The sequence below is a fragment of the Aquarana catesbeiana genome, linkage group LG04 (assembly GCF_042186555.1).
Source record: "Aquarana catesbeiana isolate 2022-GZ linkage group LG04, ASM4218655v1, whole genome shotgun sequence".
Taxonomy (NCBI): domain Eukaryota; kingdom Metazoa; phylum Chordata; class Amphibia; order Anura; family Ranidae; genus Aquarana; species Aquarana catesbeiana.
In genome coordinates this window covers 322,809,452-322,834,515 of record NC_133327.1, presented here as the reverse complement: position 1 = coordinate 322,834,515, position 25,064 = coordinate 322,809,452, and the positions used below count along the sequence as shown (strand labels likewise).

Here is a 25,064-nt window from a genome sequence, read left to right as displayed (position 1 = left end):
GTTTGGATACAAGCATCATTTGAGATCTGTGTAGGAAAAGATGTGTGCTTTGCCTCTTAGTTGCTTCCTCCCCTGGCTGTGCTTAATGCTGTACCAAGGCTGTCTAAGTGGGTGGGGGCTTCAAGAGAGACGCCTATGATGCCCTCGTGATTATGGAAATGTGATGGTCTTGGAGGCATGTATGCATTCTGGTAGTGATAGCTATCTACCATGAAAACTGTGGACCTTTAAACATTGGATGCCAGGGTTATGACCCTCTTTCTTAACACCTTTGCAGCCCGTGGCTTTCATCGCTAAGCAAAAACAAATCATCAGTGGTCCCTGTCACTTTTACTGACATTGTTGAGGAGGAAAAGCAACAGGAAGCTGCTCTTATAAGGAGTCGGGAGAAGCCTTTGGCACTTATTCAGGTACTAAAGATGTCAATATTAATTAACTGCAGTTTTATGGCTCCTCATAAACATATTTTCACACTTGTTTTAATGCTGGTCATTATGTATTCATGCTGGATATTATGTGCCTAGGTATGTCCTTGCTTTGCCTGATCTGAATCCATGAATGTGCTCATCTCATAACAAGTACAGCCAGAAAAATGTTTGCATGCAACAATTGTTCTAAACAAATCTAATCATGGGTATAAAGTTTATGTAAAGGCAAAAAAAAAAAATTGTCCATTGATGGACACAGGAAGTCATTTATTGTCGTGTTATACTGCGGCCTACAGGAGGATCAGATGCTGGCAAAAAAAATAAAAAGCTGTAGGCCCAACCCAGCATAACACCTCTTCTACCCATCATGCCTCAGTTTTGCTAGCCTCCCAGGAGGAGGGACATTTGTATTAGAGCTTCTTTTTCAAACTTTTTTCTTCAGTCAGAATTCCTCACTACACCACTGTCTGAGCTTGTCTCTATATGGCAGCTATCTGGATCTGTCTTTCCTCAGCCTGTCCAACCATATCCCCCCTCCTACTGGACAGAGTCAGCATGGAAGTGATCTTTGGATACTTGGTTCCACATAAGGTACTTTCTAGACTTTGGGTAACAAGTTAGCCATCGAGTGTATTCCAGGTCCAGATGTTGGCATTGCCACAGTGCTTGCCCTGTGTTTGAAGACTCTCTTTGTGAGTAGACTGATGGGGCAGAGCACTGGGAGATAGCTTGTTAATTGCACTAGTGGGTGCTCTTTCAGTTTCCCCCTGCCTCTAGCTTTACCACAATAGGCATTAAGGTTAAGAAATTAAGTGCTGATGTCATCCACTGAGTGGAGTGTTGCATGCACACTCTTTTCTGCTATTTAGCACAGAAGAAACATTGTCCCACTGCTGCCCCTGATTTGCAAGAGAGAGACATGCCTGCCTTAGTTTGAGGGTACCTGAGGCCTTGCCCTGTACCCTGAGCTTAGTTGCATTACTGCCACCCAGTCGCAACATGCCTACATCTAGACACAAGGGGGACTATCCAGCTGCAATAGGTGACCCCATATCGTAGTCATCTTAACAGTTCTGGGGACGTGTATTCCGTACCCTCTGAAGGCACTGATGTCTGTAATCTAGAATCCAGTGATCCTGTGGTTAAAAGTCCCACCCCATTGGAGGTCCATCAGGTGGAACTGCATCCCCTGCCATGTCATCCGGGGCCTGTACTGCAGTCACAAAAGTCTTTGTGGTGATATTCATCCAATTCCTCATGCATGCTAACTGTAGAGATACTAAATGTGCTCCCACTCTCTCTTTTATAGTCATTCTCTGATCGCCCTGTGGCCCTAGAAGAGACTGGGCAAGCAGTTGCTGTAACCATCTCAGAATCTGTCTCTCTCTGCTCAGATTGTTCTTGAAGAATAAGTCATCTACAGTTTGTCTTATGCCCTGTACACATGGTCGGACATTGACCGGACATTCCGACAACAAAATCCATAGATTTTTTCCGACGGATGTTGGCTCAAACTTTTCTTGCATACACACGGTCACACAAAGTTGTCGGAAAATCCGATCGTTCTGAACGCGGTGACGTAAAACACGTACGTCGGGACTATAAACGGGGCAGTAGCCAATAGCTTTCCTCTCTTAATTTATTCTGAGCATGCGTGGCACTTTGTGCATCGGATTTGTGTACACACGATCGGAATTTCCGACAACGGATTTTGTTGTGGGAAAATTTTATAGCAAGCTCTCAAACTTTGTGTGTCAGAAAATGTGTGATGGAGCCTATACATGGTCGGAATTTCCGACAACAAGGTCCTATCATACATTTTCCATTGGAAAATCCTATTGTGTGTACAGGGCATAAGACTTACAAGAGAATATTTCTGCTCTTATTTATGCAGCACTTACAACTCTGCATCTGAAGGATCAGCCCGCTGTCTCCAGCCTTGGATTCTTCAGAGCACCTACGATTGCAAAGCCCTTTCCACTACACCTGCTATTCAAGGAAGAACCACAAAGGGTCCTGGACCTCAGTGTGTGTGGAAATGTTCCCCTTTGAGGGGGAGTTTGTTAAACAGTTGTCTTGATCCACTTTGATTCAGCCAGTGATTCATCTTAACAGGAAGACTAGGTCAGTAGATGGAGTGCTTACCTTTAAAAATCCTACTGAACAACAGTACTCCTTAAAAGAGAAGTATATATTTTTTTATATATATATATTCATACTTACCTAGGTGAATGCAGCATCAGATCGATGTAGCTGTCCCCAGCGTCTCTGCACTGAGAACCGAGCCACAGAACACAGCAGATGGCTCGGTTCTCACTCCTCCCCGAGCGGAGAGATGCTGCCTATCAGTCAGCATCTCTCCTGCTCTGATCCTCCACGCTGATTGGAGCGATGAGCTGTGGAGGGTCGGGGAGCGGTTCAGGATATTCCCTTACCTCTGGCACTCTCACTAGCTATTCAGCCTATTCTGGCCTTTTCCATGACCCAGTCAGTTCTACCTCTAGAGCTGTATCCCTTGCTGGCCACCAACTTTTCCCAGTGAGTAGTCATCTATTCTGTGGCATGTAAGGTTATTGGTGGTACCTGGCACTCCTAAGTGTCATCCCTCCCCTCCTCCACAGGGACCCCGTGACTTGATCAGACATTTGGGATTTTGAATCCTCATTGTCACTGCTGTGCACTTCGTACTTCTCAAAATGACAGTTCCAATGTCTGTACTAGTGCCTTTTCCTGTTATCCCCATTGTGAGACCCACAATGGGAATGAGTTTTCCAGTTTGTTTGGGTCCTAACTTCATCTCCTACCCACCCTTGTTGTTATTTCCCTTGCAGCTTGCCCTTTCAGTCATACTGACTTCATGAGATCAAATCTTGGGTTATCTGTGTGATTTAGGAGTCATTTTCACACCATTCTTAGGTTGTGGTTTCTAGTCAATATCCGGGTTCTTAAACCCTGAAGAGTTTCACCTTGGTGAGGTAATGGTCTGTTTCACCAAACCCTTGAGGTACAGAGTTGGTTTTTCTTAACCATTATTGGGGCAAGTGAGTAGAGGCAAAAACGTTCCTGTACAAGGACCTTTCTCAAGTCCCTTGTCTGGTACCTGTTTCTAAAAAGGACTTCTTCCCTTTTCTTGCTTAACCATGTTTGGTTGGCTTATTGGGGGAGGAGTTATTGTTCTACCCCTTGGTGGGTGCAGGTTGCCCAGCTTCTTGCTTGGTCTATGGTTAGATGATGTTTTGTTGAGTCATTCCTCTCATTTTGTTCTTGATGTTGATCACAGGTTTATTCTGTGTCTTCACAATGGTCATTTGACAAGTCCTCTATCCAGTAGAGGGCTTGGTCCTCTTTGGTATCAGATTTGAGTGTGTTTCCTTCAGGTGGCTCTTGAGCTGCAGGCGGTCCCCAGTTCTGTCTTGTTTGGCCGGGTTAGTGGTTGTTGCTGTTTTGTCTATCCTTCAGTTTTATGCTGTTTTGGGGCATCCCAACAGTATCCGAATTCCTGTGTCCCTCGATGAACAAGGAAGAAAATTGGATTTTTGTCGACACAAAATCCTGCCCTTGTAGTCCATTGAGGGACACATGCCCTTCCCCTCTGTTTATGATTCAAGCTCTTGATACTGCTTGTTACAAACTGAAGAATGTTGGGTAGTGATTGGGTTATCCTGGATTGGCCTACAGTTTTTTTTTGTTTGCCAGTGCCCAATGCTCCTGTAGGCAGTGGTGTAACCTGACAGTATCTGTGTTCCTGTGTCCCTCAATGGGCTCCAAGCAAGAGATTTTACAGGTAAGTACAAACATACTATTTCTGCTTATACATAAACTTTAAAATGTCAGTCCATCCAAATTTGGAATTTCAGGTAAAAGTAAGGTTTGATGACTGGAATCTCCCACTAGACTTGTGTTTGTTGGGGTGGTAAGATATCGCTGTTGCGGGGTCTTTGCAATGTTATTGCCCATCTAGATGTAGAACAGTACAGCTGAGTCTTATAACGTCACCAAGTGTAGACTTGGCAACTCAAGATGCCTCACCTCTCGAATTCCTGAAAGGCACTACAAGCTGTTACTTCAATGTACACTTCTCTGTTTTGGTTGTTTTATGGGGAGGGGGAGTTGAAAAAAAAAACAGTTTTTTTTGTTAGGTAAAGATTAAAAAGGTTGCAAAAGCATACTTTTTTTATAGATAATAAATATATTATACTTGCCTGCTCTGTGCAATGGTATTGCACAGAGCTGCCACTTAAAGCGGTACTAGACCCAAAACCAAAAGTGTATCATAATGCAGCTTACCAATCATTAGATGTCATTGGATGAGCACAACACTGGATCGAAAGAGGAGCCAGGTAAGTGTTTAGGAGAGGGTGGGTGGAGCTGATTTTTTTTTTTTTTTTTGCCACTTTAACCACTGTCAGGTTTTTTTTTTTTTTTTTATGTCATTTGTCAGGATTTCTCTGTATCTCTTTGGGAAAATTTTACTTGACTTCCTGTTCTGGAGATATGATAGGTGGAATCTTCCCAAAGTGTGGAGAAAAATCCCCTTTTAGACAACTGTCAACGAAACAGGTGCCCTCACCTATTTTAGTAACAGCCATAAGGTTTTGTACACCTCATCAATATCTGTACTGGTGACAGTGGGTAAGCAGGACATATAGAAATGGAGTCTATTGAGCATTAAAAACATGATTGCGATGTTTACCTTTTCATTCCATATCCAAAACAAAAAAAAATTCTTTAGATATACCTTGATCTACAGTATATAGCTGTACAGTGCTAGAAAAAAAAATTTCTAACTTTTTTTTTTTTTTTGACGAATTGCATGTAATGTTACTTGTTTTAAGATTTTAACTCATACTTTTTTTTTTACTTTTCTTTAGATTGAAGAACGTGCAATTCAGGATCTTTTGATACATTACCAGGCTATGGATAACCCAGAGGAATATATAACTATTGAACGTGCACAACAAGGGCCAATAGCAGCTCCAATGTGGAACAAGCATTAATTATAATGTGCACATGTAAACAACTTGGTGCTGTAAAGATATCCCAGGAGCCTTAGTTATGTACTAAAGTCCCCTCAACAGAAAAAGCACATTATCTGTTTTAATTCTTAAAAAACATTGGTGAAAACCCAAAAAAGGCACAGGTTACAACTATATGATGTTAACCATATGCTGGAATACATGCTTTTCTGACATTTCAGATGACATTTAAATGTCCTATGTGTTTATTAAATATCATTCTCGGTTTAATACAGAACAGAGTATTTGGTGTAGAAAACGGATACATTTCTGTTTTAAACATAATGAATTTAAAATAAACTGGTTTGGAAGAATTTTCTTTTTTTTTGCGTAGTTATTTTATAAATATATTTGCATGTACAGTGCATCTGGAAAGTATTCACAGCGCTTCACTTTGATTAATTTCCTCAAAAAATTCTACAAACAATACCCCATAATGACAACGTGAAAGAAGTTTGTTGAAATCTTTGCAAATTTATTAAAAATAAAAAACGAAAGAAATCATACATAAGTATTCACAGCCTTTGCTCAATACTTTGTTGAAGCACCTTTGGCACCAATTACAGCCTCAAGTCTTTTTGAGTATGATGCTACAAGCTTGGCACACCTATTGGCAGTTTCTCACATTCTTCTTTGCAGGACCTCTCAAGCTCCATCAGGTTGGATGGAGAGCTTGGTGCACAGCCATTTTTAGATCTCTCCAGAGATGTTTAATCAGGTTCAAGTCTGGGCTCTGGCTGGGCCACTCAAGGACATTCACAGAGTTGTCCTTTAGCCACTCCTTTGTTATTTTGGCTGTGTGCTTAGGGTTGTTGTCCTGTTGGAAGATGAACCTTCATCCCAATTTGAGGTCCAGAGTGCTCTGGAGCAAGTTTTCATTAAGGCTGTCTCTGTACATTGCTGCATTCATCTTTCCCTCAATCCTGACTAGTCTCCCAGTTCCTGCCACTAAAAAACATTCCCACAGCATGATGTTGCCACCACCATTCTTCACTGTAGGGATGGTATTGGCCAGGTGATGAGCGGTGCCTGGATTCCTTCAGACATGACACTTGCCATTCAGGCCAAAGAGTTCAATCTTCTATCAGAAAAGAACATTTTGTTTCTCATGGTCTGAGAGTCCTTCAGGTGCCTTTTGGCAAACTCCAGGTGGGCTGTCATGTGCCTTTTACTGAGGAGTGGCTTCCGTCTGGCCACTCTACCATACAGGCCTGATTGGTGGAGTGCTGCAGAGATGGTTGTTCTTCTGGAAGGTTCTCCTCTCTCCGCAGAGAAATGCTAGAGCTCTGTCAGAGTTCTTGGTCACCTCCCTGACTAAGGCCCTTCTCCCCGATTGCTCAGTTTGGCCCGGCAGCCCGCTCTAGAAAGAGTCCTGAGGGTTCCAAACTTCTTCCATTTACAGATGATGGAAGCCACTGTGCTCAATGGGACCTTCAATGCTGCAGAAATGTTTCTGTACCCTTCCCCAGATCTGTGCCTCAATACAATCCTGTCTCTGTGGTCTACACAATTCTTTGGATTTCATGGCTTGGTTTGTGCTCTGACATGCACTGTTAACTGTGGGACCTTATATAGACAGGTGTGTGCCTTTCCAAATCATGTCCAATCTACTGAATTTACCACAGGTGGACTCCAATCAAGTTGTAGAAACATCTCAAGTCTGTGAATACTTATGAACATGTGATTTATTTAGTTTTTTTATTTTTAATAAATTTGCAAAGATTTCAAACTTCTTTCACGTTGTCATGGGGTATTATTTGTAGAATTTTGAGGAAAATAATGAATTTAATCCATTTTGGAATAAGGCTTTAACAGAACAAAATGTGGAAAAACTGAAGTGCTGTGAATACTTTCCGGATGCACTGTACCTTAGACTAAGTGCACTTTCACTAACCCCACCGTAGCCCACCCCTACGCCTCATACTCATTCTTATAGACCACAGATACAAACATAATGTTAGCTGACTGCCACAACCTGCCAAGATCTATGGCTTTTCTGTGTTTGCTCCTCTGCTGTCTGTAGAGACAGTCTATTCTTCTCTGCGGGTGACATCATTGCATGTCTAATGTAACAATTCACTTCTGAGCATAATGATGATGTGTAAAGTCTAAGAACGCATAATGGCCCATAATTCCTTGATTTCAGTGAGAGTAGAATATATTATTGCTCATTTTGCTTTATTTAAAGTGGTTGTAAACCTTTACATATACCCATTGAAGTGAGAAACCTCAGATCCATGTCCACAGCCAAAAGTACCTACAATGAACATGTGAGCATCATAACCGGACCACGGAGCAATGGAAGAAGGTATCCAGGTCTGATGAATCACATTTTATTTTACATTAGGTTTGGATGGGAGTGCGTTGCTAAAGAGATGACGCCAGGATACAGTATGGGAAGTATGATGCTTTAGGCAAGTTCTGCTGGGATACCGTAAGTCCTCCCATTTATGTGAATGTTACCTGACATGTACCACCTACCTAAGCATTGTTGCTGACCAAGTACACCCCTTCATAGAAACTGTATTCCCTGATATCCAAACAAGAAGACTCTCTGCTCCAGGTGAGGTTTTAAAAGCCTGATGATCTGGACAGGTGCCTGGCTCGGCTCGCCCATGCATATAATCAAAAGAAGAAATGGCCGCACTCTGTACTCGAGCAAAATTACTTTTATTCAGAACATCCCAAAGTTTTGAAGGAAAGCTGGTAGATGCATTTCACACACTGCAAGTGTGCTTGGTAATGATTAAGCGCACTTGGAGTGTGTGAAATGCATCTACCAGCTTTCTGTCAACACTTTGGGATGTTCTGAATAAAGGAATTTTGATCGAGTACAGAGTGTGGCCATTTCTTCTTTTGTATTCCCTGATGCCAGTGACCTTACAGCCAGATAATGTGTCCTGTCACACTGCAAAAATAGTTCAAAAATGGTTTGAGGAACACAAGTTACTTCTCTAGATCTCGATCCAATCAAACATCTGTGAGATGGGCTGGAAATTAAATTATATATATATATATATATATATATATATATATATATATATATATATATATATATATGTCTTGAGTTGTTTACTGCTACAAATCAAGCCTGAAACACATCAGCCATTTCTATGTTCCTCAATTTCTAAAATATAAATTGAGGAAACTGAATGCAGTTTGTTTGCTTGGTTCTTATTGCTTATTTAGCAGATTATATTCCTAATGATGCCCATTTACTTTACAATATGAATTATGTAGTTTAAAGAGATGTGTGTAATTGCATTTAAATTTGATTTCTGAGTAGCACACATTGTTCCCTGCTTTAGTCTATTTGAGGCCAAGAAACTATAAAAACAGTCTGCCTGTAGTGTCCTTTAGTAGGATTACTAGCAGGAAGCTAACTGTGTTAAGAAAGATAACTCAGCTCAACATAAGACCTTTATCTCAAATATCTTTGGTTCCGATAATCGCCTAAAACTTTTAGGCCTCATACACATTTAAGCTCAAAAACCCTGCTTTTACAGGCATTAGAGTTTTTTCCTTTTTTCTCTGCCTCTAAACTAACCTGTGTATCTATAGGAACTTACAGGAGTTTCAACCAAACAAAAAAAAGTGTGCTGTCCTTGTGCTAGGTATAAGTTGATAAATCATATAAGAGACACAGTAAAAGTGCATTAAACATATGATGAACTCATCCTATATTGACATCGCTGTGCAAATAAACTCCATATAAAATGTGCAAACACTGTGCAAAAAAATATATTATAAAACAAACAAAAAAAAAAAATATATATATATATATATAATATATAAAAGGTGCTCAGATTTTCTAAACATCAATAGTCTCTCTTTCTTTGCTGTGAAGGAATGACAATGTGCTCCACCGAAGAAAGAGTGTTCCCAAAAGGAATCACCACAAGCGAATAAATGAGCTCCTTATCAGCTGCTTTGATCCCACAAGGAGACCATCAGATGCCTTGCTGCATAGCAGCCATATACACCACAATCTTGCATGCAAAGGTTTCATGATCTCCTAAGCCAAGATAGACTCCATCCATGGAGGAAGTTAAAGTTTTAATAAAATGATAACATCATACTTACAATTTTGAAGGAATTACACAGCATGTGTTACAAACAACCAGCAGGTGCAAGCGGTCAGACCAACTTATGGAATAACACCACGTGTAAGGCCCCTCCCAACACACGTAGTTCTCTGTAACCAGCGTCATCTGGAGATATGGAGTTTTTATTTTTTTTTTGCAAGCACACGAATATTATCTTGGGTTTAGTAAATTTACAGAAGTTTAGATGCAAAAAAAAAAAATCACTTGTGTGTTCAGGAGAGAAGCTTTTGAGCATAAAAAACACCTGACGCACCTAAACGTGGGTTAACGCTAGGTGCTTTTAGCACGTAATCGTTTTTTGATTTCAGAAATAAATATATATACGCTGCGCTTTCAAATATACTCTTCACATTATATATATATATATATATATATATATATATATATATATATGTATGTATGTATGTGTATATATATATGTATGTGATAACCAAAGTGCAAATATGCATGTGAATCACACACCGTGATACATCCAGTAACTAGTGACTGTAAAAAGTGACAATAGTGCAACAAATAGTTATGAACACTTAAAATGAACATATAAATGAAAATAAATAATCATACTAGTAAAAAGTGCTATAACGTGCATCTATATGGTGATTGGTTGTATCAAAATTATTGTTCATAAAATCATATGGTGTTCATAAAATCATACAGTGTTCATAAAATCATATAGTGTTCATAAAAATATATAGTGGATTCAATCCACTAAAACATATAGATGAATAAAAAGTGCTTCTATGTGCATATGTGTCATGCAAATATTTTGATTCAAAAGTGCTTCTAAACTCCATACAATTTGGAAACTGCTGTGTAGATAATCCAAAACAAGCCGCAAGTGATCCATGCGATTTGGAAATTGCTGTGTAGATTATTTTGATACAATCAATCACCATATGGATGCAGGTTATAGCACTTTTTACTAGTATGATTATTTATTTTCATTTATATGTTCATTTTAAGTGTTCATAACTATTTGTTGCACTATTGTGATTCACACACATATTTGCACTTTGGTTATCACATATATATAATGTGAAGAGTATATTTGAAAGCGCAGCGTATATATTTATTTCTGCTTTTATCTGCATGTTTTTATGAGACGTGTTTAACGCTTGCAGCTGTTTCCATTTAGGCAATTTATAATCAGAGGAGGCTCACAGGATCTTTTATACATACTAATAGTTTTTTTCACTTCAATGGCCAGAATAAATTTATTGTTCTGTCCAATTTAGGCTAGGTTTCCACTAGTGCGTCCCCAAAGTCGCGCGATTTTGCCGCGATTTTTTACCGCGACTTTTTACCGCGATTTGAAGCAATGCCTGTATCTATGGACCTCAAGTCGCATCAAAGTGGGACCAAAGTAGTGCAGGGACTACTTTGAAGTCGCTGCGACTTGAAGTCGCACAGATATGAACGGTACTCATTGGAAATCATGGGAAACAATTTGTCATGCGACTTTTCAGTCCCAAGTCGCATGAAAAGTCGCACTAGTGGAAACAGAGCCGAAAAGAATAAATGCCCAAGCGCTCGACGTGCCTAAACACGCTTGAAAAAAAATGCGGCTTGGGAGCATTTTTAATATAAACAAAAACAGAAGTAGGCACTAGCCTTGTGAAATAGAAGGTGAAATCACAAACATATAATATCATACATATTTGATCATGTATAATAATGTGCAAAAAAACCCACAAAGTCCAAAAGTCAATTTATATGGCCAAGCACCGTGTCCATAAAAAATGTACAATTTCTTCTTTAAATCAATGTGCTCCACCATGTACAGATAAATTGTGCATTCCCCAGATCAATATGGTCAATATTGCAGCCCACAGATACTCAGATTTGGGTCCAAACTCACAGAAGTTTTCAGGTTTTCAAGTTTTCTTATGAGAATCCACAATGATTCACATAACCAGATATTCAGAAGAAACCAAAAGATAGAAAGTATATAGTATGTTTTATTCAACCTCAATAGTTAAAAATATATACAGTACCACTTACATGATAAAGTGCCTGGAAAGGCATCGACATGAACAGCTCAATGATCACAGGGAATAGGAACCGTGCCACCGCCAGCAAGCCACAGAACCGGCATGCGTGCGTTCCACAGACCCGGAAGTGACGTCGGCAGCTCCAATCAACCGCTATGCAATTTGCGCATTAGGAGTGTTTTTACAGCTGCGGAGAAAAGCATTTAACCACTTGCCAACCAGCCGCCGCAGTTTTACTGTCGCAGAATGGCACGGCTGGGTGAAAAGATGTTATGTAACGTCGCTTCGCCCTGTGGCCACTAGGGGTGTGTGCGCGCCCGCTGCTTGCCCCCGGAGCCGATGCGAGTGCCCGGCAGTCTCGATGACCGCTGGGCTCCCACGATCGCTCGTGACACACTGAGAATTGGGATCTGTGTGTGTAAACACACAGATCCCAGTTCTCTCTCTGAGGGGGGAAGAGACAGATCGTGTGTTCATACAGAGTATGAACAGCGGACTATCATCTCCCCTAGACAGTCCCATCCCCCCTTCAGTTAGAACACAGAGAGGGAACACAGTTAACCCCTTGATCACCCCCAAGTGTTAACCCCTTCGCTGCCAGTGACATTTTTACAGTAATCAGTGCATTTTTATAGCACTGATTGCTGTATAAATGCCAATGGTCCCAAAAAATGTGTCAAAAGTGTCTGATGTGTCCGCCATAATGTCGTAGTCATGATAAAAATCGCAGATCTCCGTCATTACTAGTAAAAAAAAAAAAATAACAAAAATGTTATAAATCTATCCCCTATTTTGTAGACACTAACTTTTGTGCAAACCAATCAATATATGCTTATTGCGATTTTTATTACCGAAAATATGTAGAAGAAAACATATCGGTCTAAACTGAGAAAAAATTTGCTTTTTTAAAAAAAAATGGGGATATTTATTATAGCAAAAAGTACAAAATATTGTGTTTTTTTCGCAATTGTCACGCTTTTTTTGTTTATAGCGCAGGAAATAAAAAGTGCAGAGATGATCAAATACCACCAAAAGAAAGCTCTATTTGTGGGGGAAAAAGGACGTCAATTTTGTTTGGCTGCAGCGCCGCAGTTAAAGCGACGCAGTGCCGAATCGCAAAAAATGGCCTGGTCATTCAGCAGCCAAATCTTCTGGGGCTGAAGTGGTTAAAGAGCCCCGGTGTGCATGAAGTTTTACACTGAATTTTTTTAAAGTTCTGCACTTATGATGATTCAAGCTATAAATTCTTCTGTTTTTCTATTTAAGCACACTTTGCTGCTACTAGACAGGTGTCTGAGCACTGCTCTTATAAGGTGATGACAGTATTTATGTTCTTCCTATTGAAAAAATTAGCCTTAGGATATTTTAATTATAAGAGAATGAAGTTATTAGATCCTAAGGCAAACTATCCAAATTTGAAAGTTCATTACAGTTTTGAGTGCTGGAAGAAAATGTACTTAGAACAATTTTGAACATCACATCTAACTCAACCTTCCTCCTTTCTGAGGATTTTTATATTGTAACGCGGAGTAGTGATGATATTAAAGGCCAACTACAAGTAGATACAAAATTCTATAATACCTACAGTAATTGTTGCTTAGCTGTGTCTGTTGCTATATAGAAACATTGTTTGGTAGAAAAGCTAATGATCCCCATCAGATTTGTCCCTAATAATAAAGATAATTCTTTGTAGGTACAGAATGATACTGTAACATATACGCCTATATTAAAGTGGTTGTAAAGTCAGAAGGTTTTTTACCTTCATGAATTCTATGCATGAATGTAAAAAAACATTCGGTGTGCAGCAGGCCCCCCCCAATACTTACCTGAACCTCATCTCTAGCGATGTGCACGGGGGGGGCAGCTCTCCTGGGTCTCTTCCTCCTCATTGGCTGAGACAGCAGCAAGAGTGACTAGCTTCCGCTACTGTCAATCACAGCCAGTAAACCAATGAGGAGAGAGTGGGGGGGGGGGGTCGAGCTGCGCTCCATGTGTGAATTATCACACACAGCAGCAGCTCAGGAGCCCCAGTAGCAAGCTGTTTGGGAGGGGACCCCAGAAAAGGAAGATCGGGGCTGCTCTGTGCAAAATCATTACACAGAGCAGGTAAGTATATCACTTTTGTTATTTAAAAAAAAATCTGCCTTTAATATAGCTTTAAATTGTGTGTGTGTGTGGGGGGGGTTGTAGTTTAAACAGGAGCTCCAGGCTCCGCCAGAAAAAAAAAGTCAGCAGCTACAAAAACTGTAGCTACTGACTTTTAATATTAGAACACTTACCTGTCCATAAATCCAGCAGTGTCTTAACCTGAGCCGATTTTTCAATCGGCTCTTGGGTGCTGCTGCCGCCATTTCGTGTAAGGGAAACCTTGTGGCTTCACAGCCGGTTCCCTACTGTGCATGCGCAAAGCACGCTGAGCTTTGTGAATGACCCGTCAAAGGGGGAGGGGGGGGGCGAAGTCACCCGGAAGTAAGAGTGGGTACCTATCAAAACCCGGTACCTGCTCCCCCCACCCGAAAGATGCCAAATGTGGCAGCAGAGGGGTGGGGGAGGCAAATAAGCGGAGCTTCCCCTTTTGGGTGGAGAGCTGCTTTAAGGACAGTCATAGGGGAGCAAATGTGTTTCCTTGAAGCCCTCACTTGAAGAATCACATTGACTACAAAGATGTTCTTAACACTTATAGAGTACATTTAGGACCGAAAAATAAACACTGACTGCTGGCCAAAGCAACCAGCCACATTCCTTATTTGCTTTTCCCTCACTGCAGTTAATATGGAACTCTGGCTCTGTTCTCACTTTGGATGCATTGCAGACACATTCAATTCGGAGGAATATCTAATTTATTTTTAATTTAAATCACATGAAAGAGATCAGATAAACGTACATCTAACAATACGTGTTACAGTACATCTTAGAATCCTTCTTTCTAATATACAGTATAGTATTGTGTGGCCATACCTGCTCATGCATACATATGCAAGCTCTGCTTCCTGCTTTTTAGTGTTAAGCGATGGTTGAACATTACTGCTCGTTGTCACGAAACAAGCCTATTTGTCAGCCAGCATGTTGCAAACAATGCACCTTTTTACCTATTTAATCAGTTAAGAAGGAAAGCAAAATGACTGTAAATTCAATGCTTTAATGACGTATCCTTCACATTTAATAAAATAGTAAAAACATGGAAACACAAAAAAGTAAACATAAGAAAGCCAGTTAAAAAAAAAATATTGTATATTGACAAGTTTATTGAAGATTTGTTAAAGCCGTAGTAAACCTAAACAAACAAAAAAAATTTCCTCCTGCACGGTAAAGCCATAATGTGCTTGTTTGCATTGCATACTAGCACATTATGAAAGACTTACCTTGAAACAAAGCCCTCCAGCGGCGCTGTGTCACTGCTACAGAGGCTGTTATCTTCGCCCTGTCTTTCTTCCAGGTTTGTGAGTTGGCCAAGGCGCGATGACACGTTCTGAAGGAATGGCACGGATATGCAGTTTGTTCAGAGTGCAAGCGACGGTGACATCACCGCTCACTAGAATATCTCCTAAATGGTGCACGTTTAGGAGATATTCATTTTGCCTACAGGTAAGTTTTATTATAAGCTTACCTGTAGATAAAAATAAAAAAGTTATGTTTACTACCACTTTTAAAGGTTTGGAACCACTGCCAGGTTTGTAGCCTCATTCAGATTTCACCTTCTGTCCTGCAATAAAGTGGAAATTAAAACTCTTTCTAGTAAAATTGGAGAAACCTAGAATCCATGTTAGTTTTTTATTTAAATCCTTGCCCATTGGATTTTTGTTTTTGCTACAGTGAAAATGATGTCACCAGGACAGGATTCAGACATAATCCCTGCAGCGAGACACAGCAACAACAACATGAATAAAGAAAAAATGACAATATTCTGTCAGTAACTAGAAAAAAAAAAGATACACTTTAAAGCGGTTGTAACCGTAAAACAAAAAAACAAAAAAATCCTGTTCCTTTAAAACATGTTAAACAGCATAGTGCTTGTGCGGTGTCATTTGTCCCATTCTATGCTGTAAAATATCTGGTTGATCCTGCCTGTTCCAGTGTCCCCTTAAAGCGGGGTTCCACCCAAAAGTGGAACTTCCGCTCATCGGACTCCTCCCCCCCTCCAGTGTCACAGTTGGCACCTTTCAGGGGGGAGGGGGGTGCAGATACCTGTATAATACAGGTATCTGCACCCACTTCCGGTCACGCCCCCTCCCGCACTCCCCCGTTGTCTCCTGGGAAACACACAGGTCCCAGGAGATAGCGGGGACCATTGAGAATGCGCAGCGCGACTCACGCATGCGCAGTGGGGAACCGGGAAGTGAAGCTGCAACGCTTCACTTCCTGATTCCCTCACTGAGAATGGTGGCGGCAGCACCCGAGGACCGAGGGACAATTCGGTCTCGGGTGCCGACATCGCTGGACCCCGGGACAGGTGAGTGACCTTATCTTAAAAGTCAGCAGCTGCATTATTTGCAGCTGCTGTCTTTTAAAAAAAAAAATTTTGCGGGACTCCCGCTTTAAGTGTACTGACTACGGTAATCGTGGCTGCTGACACATTAAACCATCGTCAATATACATGCCCCCCCCCCCCCCCCCCCCCCCCCAATCCCGCTGTGTTTGAAGTCTCTCCCCCTCCCTCACTACCTGTCAGTTCCTAGTGTGAGAGACAACCTCCTCCCCACCCATTCCCTTCCCTCCTACTGCTATTCATGTGGCTGTAAAGTTTATGAGTACTGTAATGGTCATGCATATCAGGCTGTGTGTGCAGCAGCCATTTTGTTCACGTCACAAGTCTCCCCTGCCATTTTGTGATTAAAATGCATAGCCACAGTGACTTTTTCCCCCTCCTTCCTTCACTTTTTTCCACTACGCAAAATATTAACTGATACCAGGACCTTATTAAAGAGGGAGTCCACTTGAAATTAAATTATTAAAAGCCAACAGCTGCAAATACTGCTGCTGCTGACTTTAAATAAACGGGCACTTACCTATCCAGGAGTCCAGCAATGTCAGCAGGCAAAGCCGAGCAATAGCTCGGCTCTCGGCTGCTGCCGCCGCCATTCTCGGTGAGGGGGTAAGGAAGTGAAGTGTCCTAAGTGGTCCCCGCTATCTCCTGGGACGTGTGTGTTTCCCAGGAGACAGCGGGGGGGGGGGGAGTGCGGGAGGGGGCGTGACTCCCTCAGAAGTCTATTCCCGGAAGTGGGTGCAGATACCTGTCTAATACAGGTATCTGCACCTCCCTCCCCCCTGAAAGGTGCCAATTGTGGCACCAGAGGAATCAGATGAGCGGAAGTTCCACTTTTGGGTGGAACTCCGCTTTAATTCATTGATCAGACACACCAACCTTTCCATTACCCAATCCACAATTTAAGGTTAGAAACCCTAATAAAACTGTCGCCCTCACAAGCTGAGCAAATCAGAGAACTAACAGATACTGGTCGTAAATAGCTCAGTTGGGGGGGATGGCCAATACACATCTCTGCAGACAGGTTAGCAGTTATAACTCTAAAACTTTAGCATGTTTTATAACTCATGAAATAATAATAGAACAGCCAGAATATAGACATATGTACCTCCCTCTGTTAATTTATAGCGTTTTGAGCCCAAACATGGCTACCCTAGAAGTACTGGAGGCAGAACCAGCCCGATTCATCTCCTAGGCAAACTGAGCATCTGAAACCCGTCATATCTATATTCATTTCAAAGCTACATTCAAGTTGGACAACAATTTGCATGTTAGCAGGTGGGTATAGTCAACCATAGTGACATCCCAGAAACCACTCCTAAGATGCTTAATTGGTCAGATGACCTCTGTCAACCCCTTTAGATCCCAGAGAAAAAGGGAATGCCAGGAAAGTTTGATAGCTCTCGTTAACATCAAACCAAGCAACATCTAACAGGACTTGTGAGAGCCACTGTACCGTTTTTGCTTATTCGCTGGACTCTGCTGAAACCAAGATTTGCAAGTATTCTTCCTTTTCAACTCTTTTATTTCTCTGTTGTTTTATTGTCTTTTTATTTCTTTGTAACACCCTTTTTCTGTAAATATTTTATTTCCACCATTTTGACCTTTTCATTAGTAAACCCTATTTTAAAAAGTGTTAACCTTTTCTCTAACGCTTTTAATGCAAACTAAAAAGAATCCCTGTCTCTTGAAGAGCGCTACTGTATAGTATAAATCCTCTGAACATACCTGTCTGTGGTGACAGTGTGTGTTACAGTTGTTTATTCTAAAATCATAGCTGGTATTGCTAATCTTGTGGAGGTTCCGACTTTTCGGTAAAAGTTAGTGGTGGCAGTTAAAGGGTTAATTGCTTAATTAAAGCGGTATTAAACCTAAAACCAAAAATGTAATATATTGCAGTTTATCAATCCCTAGATGTGGTGGCTGTATTCATTTTTTTTTTTAGGCTTTTTTACTTTTATTTTTACCTGGTGATCCTGCCAGTAACACACTACCTGGTGATCCTGCCAGTAACACACTACCTGTATTAGGGTGCCCACACTCTGGATGGAGGAGCAACAGAAACACCTTTGGACAGCAGCATTGTCAGTCTGGGGGGAGGGTAGTGTTAAGGCCCATACACCAATCGGACTTTTTGACAACAAACATACAAATTAGCTGTTTCAAGGCAACATCCGACCGCGTGTACACTCCATCGGACAAACTTTTTCGGTTTTCATCGGACAAATGCTGGCTGTGCGAACAGACAAACATGGCGGCAACAAAAGTCTGATCATGTGTACACAAAACCATCGGACTTTAGTACAAAGTACAAACACACATGCTCAGAACCAATGCAAAAGATCAGACAATACAGAAGTTGACCAAAGGGTGGCGTCGGAGAATTGAACGTCCACTTTTGAAGTGTCGTCAGTACGTTGAAACGTCACTACGTTCGTGTTTGTTGCCTAAAAAGTCCTGCCGTGTGTATGCATACCAAGTTTACGGCCAACGCCCTTTGGGCAGAAATCCACGGAAAAGTTTGTTTGAAGTCCAATCGTGCATACGAGGCTTTAGATAAACTACCAGCTAACAATTTTTAAGCAGTTACAGTTTTTTTCCTTTTGGGATAAAGGTTTTACATAAAATAAAAGCTGACCATAGTAAGCACCCCTGTCAGTGTTAAATGGTTTGTCTCAACCTAACTGCTTTATTTTTACCTGGTGATCCTGCTAGTAACACACTACCTGTATTAGGGTGCCCACACTCTGGACGAAGGAGCAACAGAAACACCTTTTGACAGCAGCATTGTCAGTCTGGGGGGAGGGTAGTGTTAGATAAACTACCAGCTAACACTTTTTAAGCAGTTACATTTTTTTTCCTTTTGGAATAAAGGTTTTACATAAAATAAAAGCTGACCATTGTAAGCACCCCTGTCAGTGTTAAATGGTTTGCCTCAACCCTCTAACTGCTTCATCTGCAGGACAGTTTGTTCTGTTGAAAATTAACAGACTTACTGGCAGGATCACCAGGTGAAAATGAAAGAAAGAAAGTCTAAAACGGAAACTAGTACAGCCATTATATCTAAGAAATATAATAAATATTTGCTTTAGGGTTTAATACTGCTTTAAACTTGAAGACTTGTCCTGAGGTTCAGAGCAGTAGGCCAAGCATAGTATCTTGATATTTGCTAGATGTGTTTGCTTGGTGGAGGTTATTACAGGTCAGCTCCATACGTAAGCTGTGAGTTCATCGATGGCTAAGTAGTGTCAGACACATCTCTTGGTGATGTAGGTTGTCTGTTTTCCCATAAGCCTGTGAAATGAGACACACACATCAATATAATAGTCTCTTCGCTGTTAACTCTTTTTTAGAATTTATTTCAGTTTATTTCTCCGTACTATTCATTGTTTATAGGCTGACAATACACAGAGGGATGTCACTGTCCATCTCTGATCAACCTGACTGTCATAAAAATGAAATAGTAAAAGCCCTGTTACCTGTAAAAGAACAAAATAAATACTCACCTTCAAGAGGGATCGTTCTCAATATCTTCTTCTGAAACCGACACTTCTGGGAGTGTCAATCTCCTGGTCCCCCGCAGAACACACTGTTTTCACCTGCTGCTCTACACATCACTGCTCTGTCTTGTAGTTAAATGGAGGTCAGAGGAAGAGATTCAATGAGCCCTGGAGGGGATCCATTGCATTGACACTAGCAGAAGTGTTGGTTTCAATCATATCCAGTATTTTACATACCTGGTGACTGGCCTCAGCTGATACACGGAGATGAAAAAAATCCTCCTAAATACGTTGTGCCTGTTTATCTGCAGTCTTCTCTTCTCTATATCTGTTTAAAGTGCAGAATTTATACAGCTTGTCTGAGCCGTCGGAAAAAAGAGAAATTATACATTGCAGAGCTCAGGGAAGAGAGCTCTAACAGCTGATTGGAAAGAAGGGACACACCCCCTTCACACAGGCACAGAGCTGAGGCTGTCAATCAACTGGGGATCCCTCCCCTGTCACCTTTTTTCTCTTGGTGTCAGGAAAACTTGCCAGAAGTGATTCATGCTGATAGTAGATGAACAAAGCAGCAGACAAAAGTGACACTGGGGGGGGTTTACTAAAACTGGAACACACAGAGTCTGGTGCAGCTGTGCATGGTAGCCAATCAGCTTCTAACTTTATTTTCATCTGGTGATCAGGCCAGTAACACATTTCCTGTCTCCATACTGGATAGAGGAGAAGCGGGGAAACTTTTGGACAGTAGCACTGGGGAGAGGGTAGTGCTAGATGCACTAGTTGATTCAGATTGAATGGACTAAGAAATTAAAGCCAAACTCCAGCTAACACTTTATAAGCAGTTACAGCAAAAGTTTAAGGTTTTACATAAATGAATAAAAACTAACCATTGTAAGCACCCCTGTCAGTGATAAATGGTTTGTCTCAACCCTCTAAATGACACTGTTGCTGGACAGCTTAGTCTGTTAAAAGAAGTTGAAAATAAACAGATTACTGGCAAGATCACCAGCTAAAAATAAAGGAAAAAAAATATATATATATATATATATATATAAAACAAAACTAATGCAGCTACTATAACCAAAAATTGGTAAACTGTCATTTACAATACATTCGATTTTAGTTTTTGGGTTCAATTTCGCTTTATAAACTAGTGTATACAAAATTGGACTTTTTTTTTACTTTACTTTTAAGAAGAATCCCATAGCCTTCTGATTCAGTCTTTTCTATCCTGAATATGGTCAAATTGTTGGGTGACAGTGGTAAAATTCTGTTGGGGGAATTTACTAAAACTGGTGCACACAGAATCTGGTGCAGTTGTGCACCATAATCAGCTTTTAGGTTTTGTTGTCAAAGCTTAATTGAACAATCTTTAGTTAGTAGCTGATTGGTTACTATATACAGCTGCAGCAGAACCTGTGTGCACCAGTTTTAGTAAATCTCGCTCTTTGTGTCATGCGGTAAGCTCTCCTGTACTGACTGTAATGGCGGAACCTTTCAGATACAAGTCGAATGACATAATAGACCCTACTTTTCAGATTTATCTATATGCTTACAGCTGTGACATCAATGGAGTAGATTAGATAGATTAGGCTATAATGAAATGTTAAGAATCCTGTTTATTCAGAAAATTATTAAGGTTTTTGTTTTTGTTGTACAAGCTTTGATAAACTGACAGCAACACATGCTCAGAACATCAGCCTTATCTAGGCTTTCTCAGTGAGATATATACTGACTATGGGCCCTGGCTTTTAAGGGAACACTACTCGTTGGGAGGTGTGTGCCTGGGGGATCCTTGGAGGGGTCATGCTTTGGATTCAAATCCATGTCTCCCCAAAACACACAGGCTCTGGGAACTGGAGGACCCAGATACATATTTGGATCCTTTATGTCCAAACCAGCATTGACTGCTTTAGACTGTGAGACCCAGAGTAGATGTTAATATAATCAGCACAAGCAACCTGTTACTGAGGACTACTGCTATAGTCTGTTTATTACAGTGTTATGTGTTTATTAAGTGTGTCTCTCCCATTGTGCGCCTCCTAGTTGTGCATTCCCATTGTTAATTTAGTTAGTTGAGTCGCCTATTGTTTCTGTCTGTTGGCTAATTTGGCTAACTCTTGGAGGTTCCTACATGATGGGATTAGCCTTGTGTCAACTCTACCTCATTATCCAACCGTGATGTTTAGGGTAACATTTGGTTTTATTGTTCATGTGGTGACTGACCTACTTGTGCAGTGTATACAAACCTGTATTTCTGTTCAATAAACAGTCATTCCTTCCTTAGTTCTTATCCCAACATCTTGTCTTTGTACAATGCTTGGGGGAAAAGGGCTGGTATGAAAGGGTTTTGAGGGCAGGAGGCACTTTTTGATGGACGCACCCTATTGGGGTGCCAAGGGTCCGTCCCAGGGTTGTACTGGGAGGTGGGTAGGGGGTGGAACCAAGGGTCGGTGCTTGGAGTTGGGTAAGAGATGGAGACATATAGCGACTCAGAAGGGGAGAGTTTCTGCACCTGTTCTCTGAGAAGAAAAGCCACATATATATATATATATATATATATATATATATATATATATATATATATATATATATATATATATATATATACTGGAGATTATAGATTATATATACTGGAGATCAAAATTCGAGAACAATTTATGAACATTGATTTTTGAACATTGATTTTTTTCAAAAATAATGCAATCTTCATTGTTCAACATTTGATGGGATTTTTTTGTTGTGGCTTTACCATGCTAATAGAACAGTGTTTTTCAAAATAACCAAGGAACCAAAACACATTGATCAAAATTAGAGAACAGCAATGACTATAGCAAGGAGAAAGATTACAAATAAAATTCCTGAAGGTTACAATCAACAATTAGTAGGAAGTGTACAGTCCCTTGCTTTGAATGACTTCAGCACATCTGCGGCCACAGGACATCACTAGTCTCTCACACTGCTCTGGTGTGACTTTGTTACACTCTTCTTCCAGCCTCTTCCATGATGCTTCCCCGTCCACCTTTCACTGACTTCTCTACACACTTTGGGTTCAGTCTTTCCCCAGTTTGACAACAAACTTAATGTTTCCAATCAGACCCAAATAAATTAAACTTGCTTTCATCACTAAAATTTACTTTGGACCAGTTCTTCCCTGTCCACACAACAAGCTCCTCAACAAAGGTTAGTCTAGCAGTTTGATTCTTTCTGCTAATGAGAGGTTTGGTCACTGCAGAGTGGGCTTTCAGTCCAAATTCTCTTAAATGGTGAGACACTGTCTGACGAAACAGATCCTTACTCTTTGTAAAAGATGCAATATTCTAGAAATCCCAGATTTGGAACAACACACTTCTCTTGCTATGGCTGAAAGGATCATCCTTTTGGCCTTCATCTGGACAACCTGCTACCGGAGGGTTTCAGTCACTTTAGAACGGCTCACCAGCACTCCCCTGGGTCTACTGGGAGCAGAAAGGTACCTCCAGCAAGCTACCTCCAGCAACAGGGAGCATTCACCTCAAGGCCGAGTCCTTTTCTATAATGGGAAGTTGAACAGAATTTAGACGCCAGTCACTTTAGGTATTTTTCAATGCTTTAATTAGAACTTAAGAAAGGTTGTAGGAAAGAGGTTTAGGGGAGGTTTCAGATACACTTTTTAGCAGATCACTTACAGACTCCTTGAATCCAGAGGACAAAACAGAGAAGATCTTGAATACCTGGATAAGTCCCTATCACAGACTTAGCAGCCAGGAGCTAGTTACCTTGATTAGATTGTAGAACAGCTTAACAGTACCAGAACCTTTGAGCCGACCCGGCAGTACTGTAAGGGTAGTTTGGATATAGGTGCGTCCTCCAAATGACTCACCAGGCCCTTCTGAGAAACCAGCCTTCATCCTGGCTCTCTAGAGCAAGGGTCCTCCACTGGATCTCCTCGGCTTGGCTCGGCTTCCTTCACATGGGCAAGACAGCCTAAGGACCACCTCAGGATTAGTAGGCCCCAGACAGGCTTCTGGGCCTACTGCAGAAGATGCAGCAGCACAGCCTCAGGCCAGAAGGGCCCCGATGTAAGAATGACTAAGAGCACATGGCATCTGTCCAATAAATACCCCTTCCCAGAATGCACAGCGGCCAGGAATCTCCTACTGGGCTGTTTCCAGAAAAAGAATATTTATTACAGCTCAACCTAGTTGTAATTCTCGCACTGTCCTGTGGTACCAGAGACACCTACTGGCAACAGTGGGAAATGCCCATTCAAGAGTCAAGTTTAGAACAGAACCAAATAAACTATGTACAATCAATCTGAACTATTTACACTATAGCCCCATTTTTAGGAACAGGGGGCTACATTTATATATATATATATATATATATATATATATATATATATATATATATATATATGTAGTGCCCTCTAGTGATGTAGATAGGTTTGTTGTTAGTGTAGGTAAAAATTAATTTAGCTTATGAATATGGGTCAGTGTTTAGTGACTTAGGACTGGGTGACTCATCCTAGCAGCTTCTCTGGTGCCTCCCCCTGTTTTCAGGGACATTGGAGAATGTTCTAGACATAGTGGGTGCAAGTTAGAAGGAGCTGCTTGGCATATTTATGAGTGCTTCAGCAAATCCCCAGTAAAGGGCTGGCAGGAGTCAGGTCACCTCATAAACAGGCTAAAGTCATGCTTTAGTTGTGTGCAAGATGGAGATAGAGTGCTGAGTAGGCTGTTGGTGGCCCTTGAGGGTGCCCCCTAGTCTGCGGGGGGGAAGGTGACCTCGGGCTTGGGGAAGGATCTTAGCAAAAGGAGGAAGCCCTTCCTTTAGGCACGGGAACAAGGAGAAAGGACAGCGGGAACAGGTTAGAACATCTGGGAGATCTCCTGAGAGTCAGCCGGAAATTCAGTGTGCCTGGCTGTGCAAGGTGGGGGATCCCAATTTACTTGCGGCTATATATATATATATATATATATATATATATATATATATATATATATATATATATATAGCACAATTGTAGTTTTAGGACAGCACTCACTTAATAGACTATCAACATTGATCAGTGCACAGCAGGACTTGGAGTAAACCTAAAGTCTAAATATATAGAAAAAGCAGCACCACGTCCATTTATTCAATATCCAATATTCATCTGTACAACAGTTTTGGATCAAAGAGGACCCTTTAGGTACATAGTATCCTATCCCAACAATCCGCTGGGATCTGAAACTGTTGTACAGGTGAGTATTGGATATTGAATAAATGGATAAGGGGTTGCAGATTTATATATATATATATATATATATAATGTTTTCATAAATGTTGCTAATTCATAATTTACAGTTACTAGTCTAGCATTTAGTTCTCTATGACTGTACAGAGCGTTTCATCTGTGTGTTTCCATGCACAAAGATTAGGTGTTTAAGCTGAAAACGCCCAGTATGTTTGCAGTAAAACTAGCATGGCATGTCTGTAAGTAATAGCAAGACTCATGTCACGAAAAATCTGTTTGCCTTCATTACTGAACAGAAGGTTTTTTATGCAGACTTAAGACTT

General features: G+C 40.9%; 1 protein-coding gene across 1 annotated transcript in view; it reads left to right on the top strand.

The window, feature by feature from the left end:
• IBTK (inhibitor of Bruton tyrosine kinase) overlaps positions 1 to 5,757 on the top strand; it is a 164,125-nt gene extending 158,368 nt beyond the window's left edge. Inside the window, exons 28-29 of the mRNA XM_073626859.1 lie at positions 278 to 410; positions 5,300 to 5,757. Coding sequence (XP_073482960.1) covers positions 278 to 410; positions 5,300 to 5,425 — 259 coding nt within the window. The 3' untranslated portion in view covers positions 5,426 to 5,757. The remainder of the gene's footprint in view (positions 1 to 277; positions 411 to 5,299) is intronic.
• The last annotated feature ends 19,307 nt before the right edge of the window (positions 5,758 to 25,064 follow it).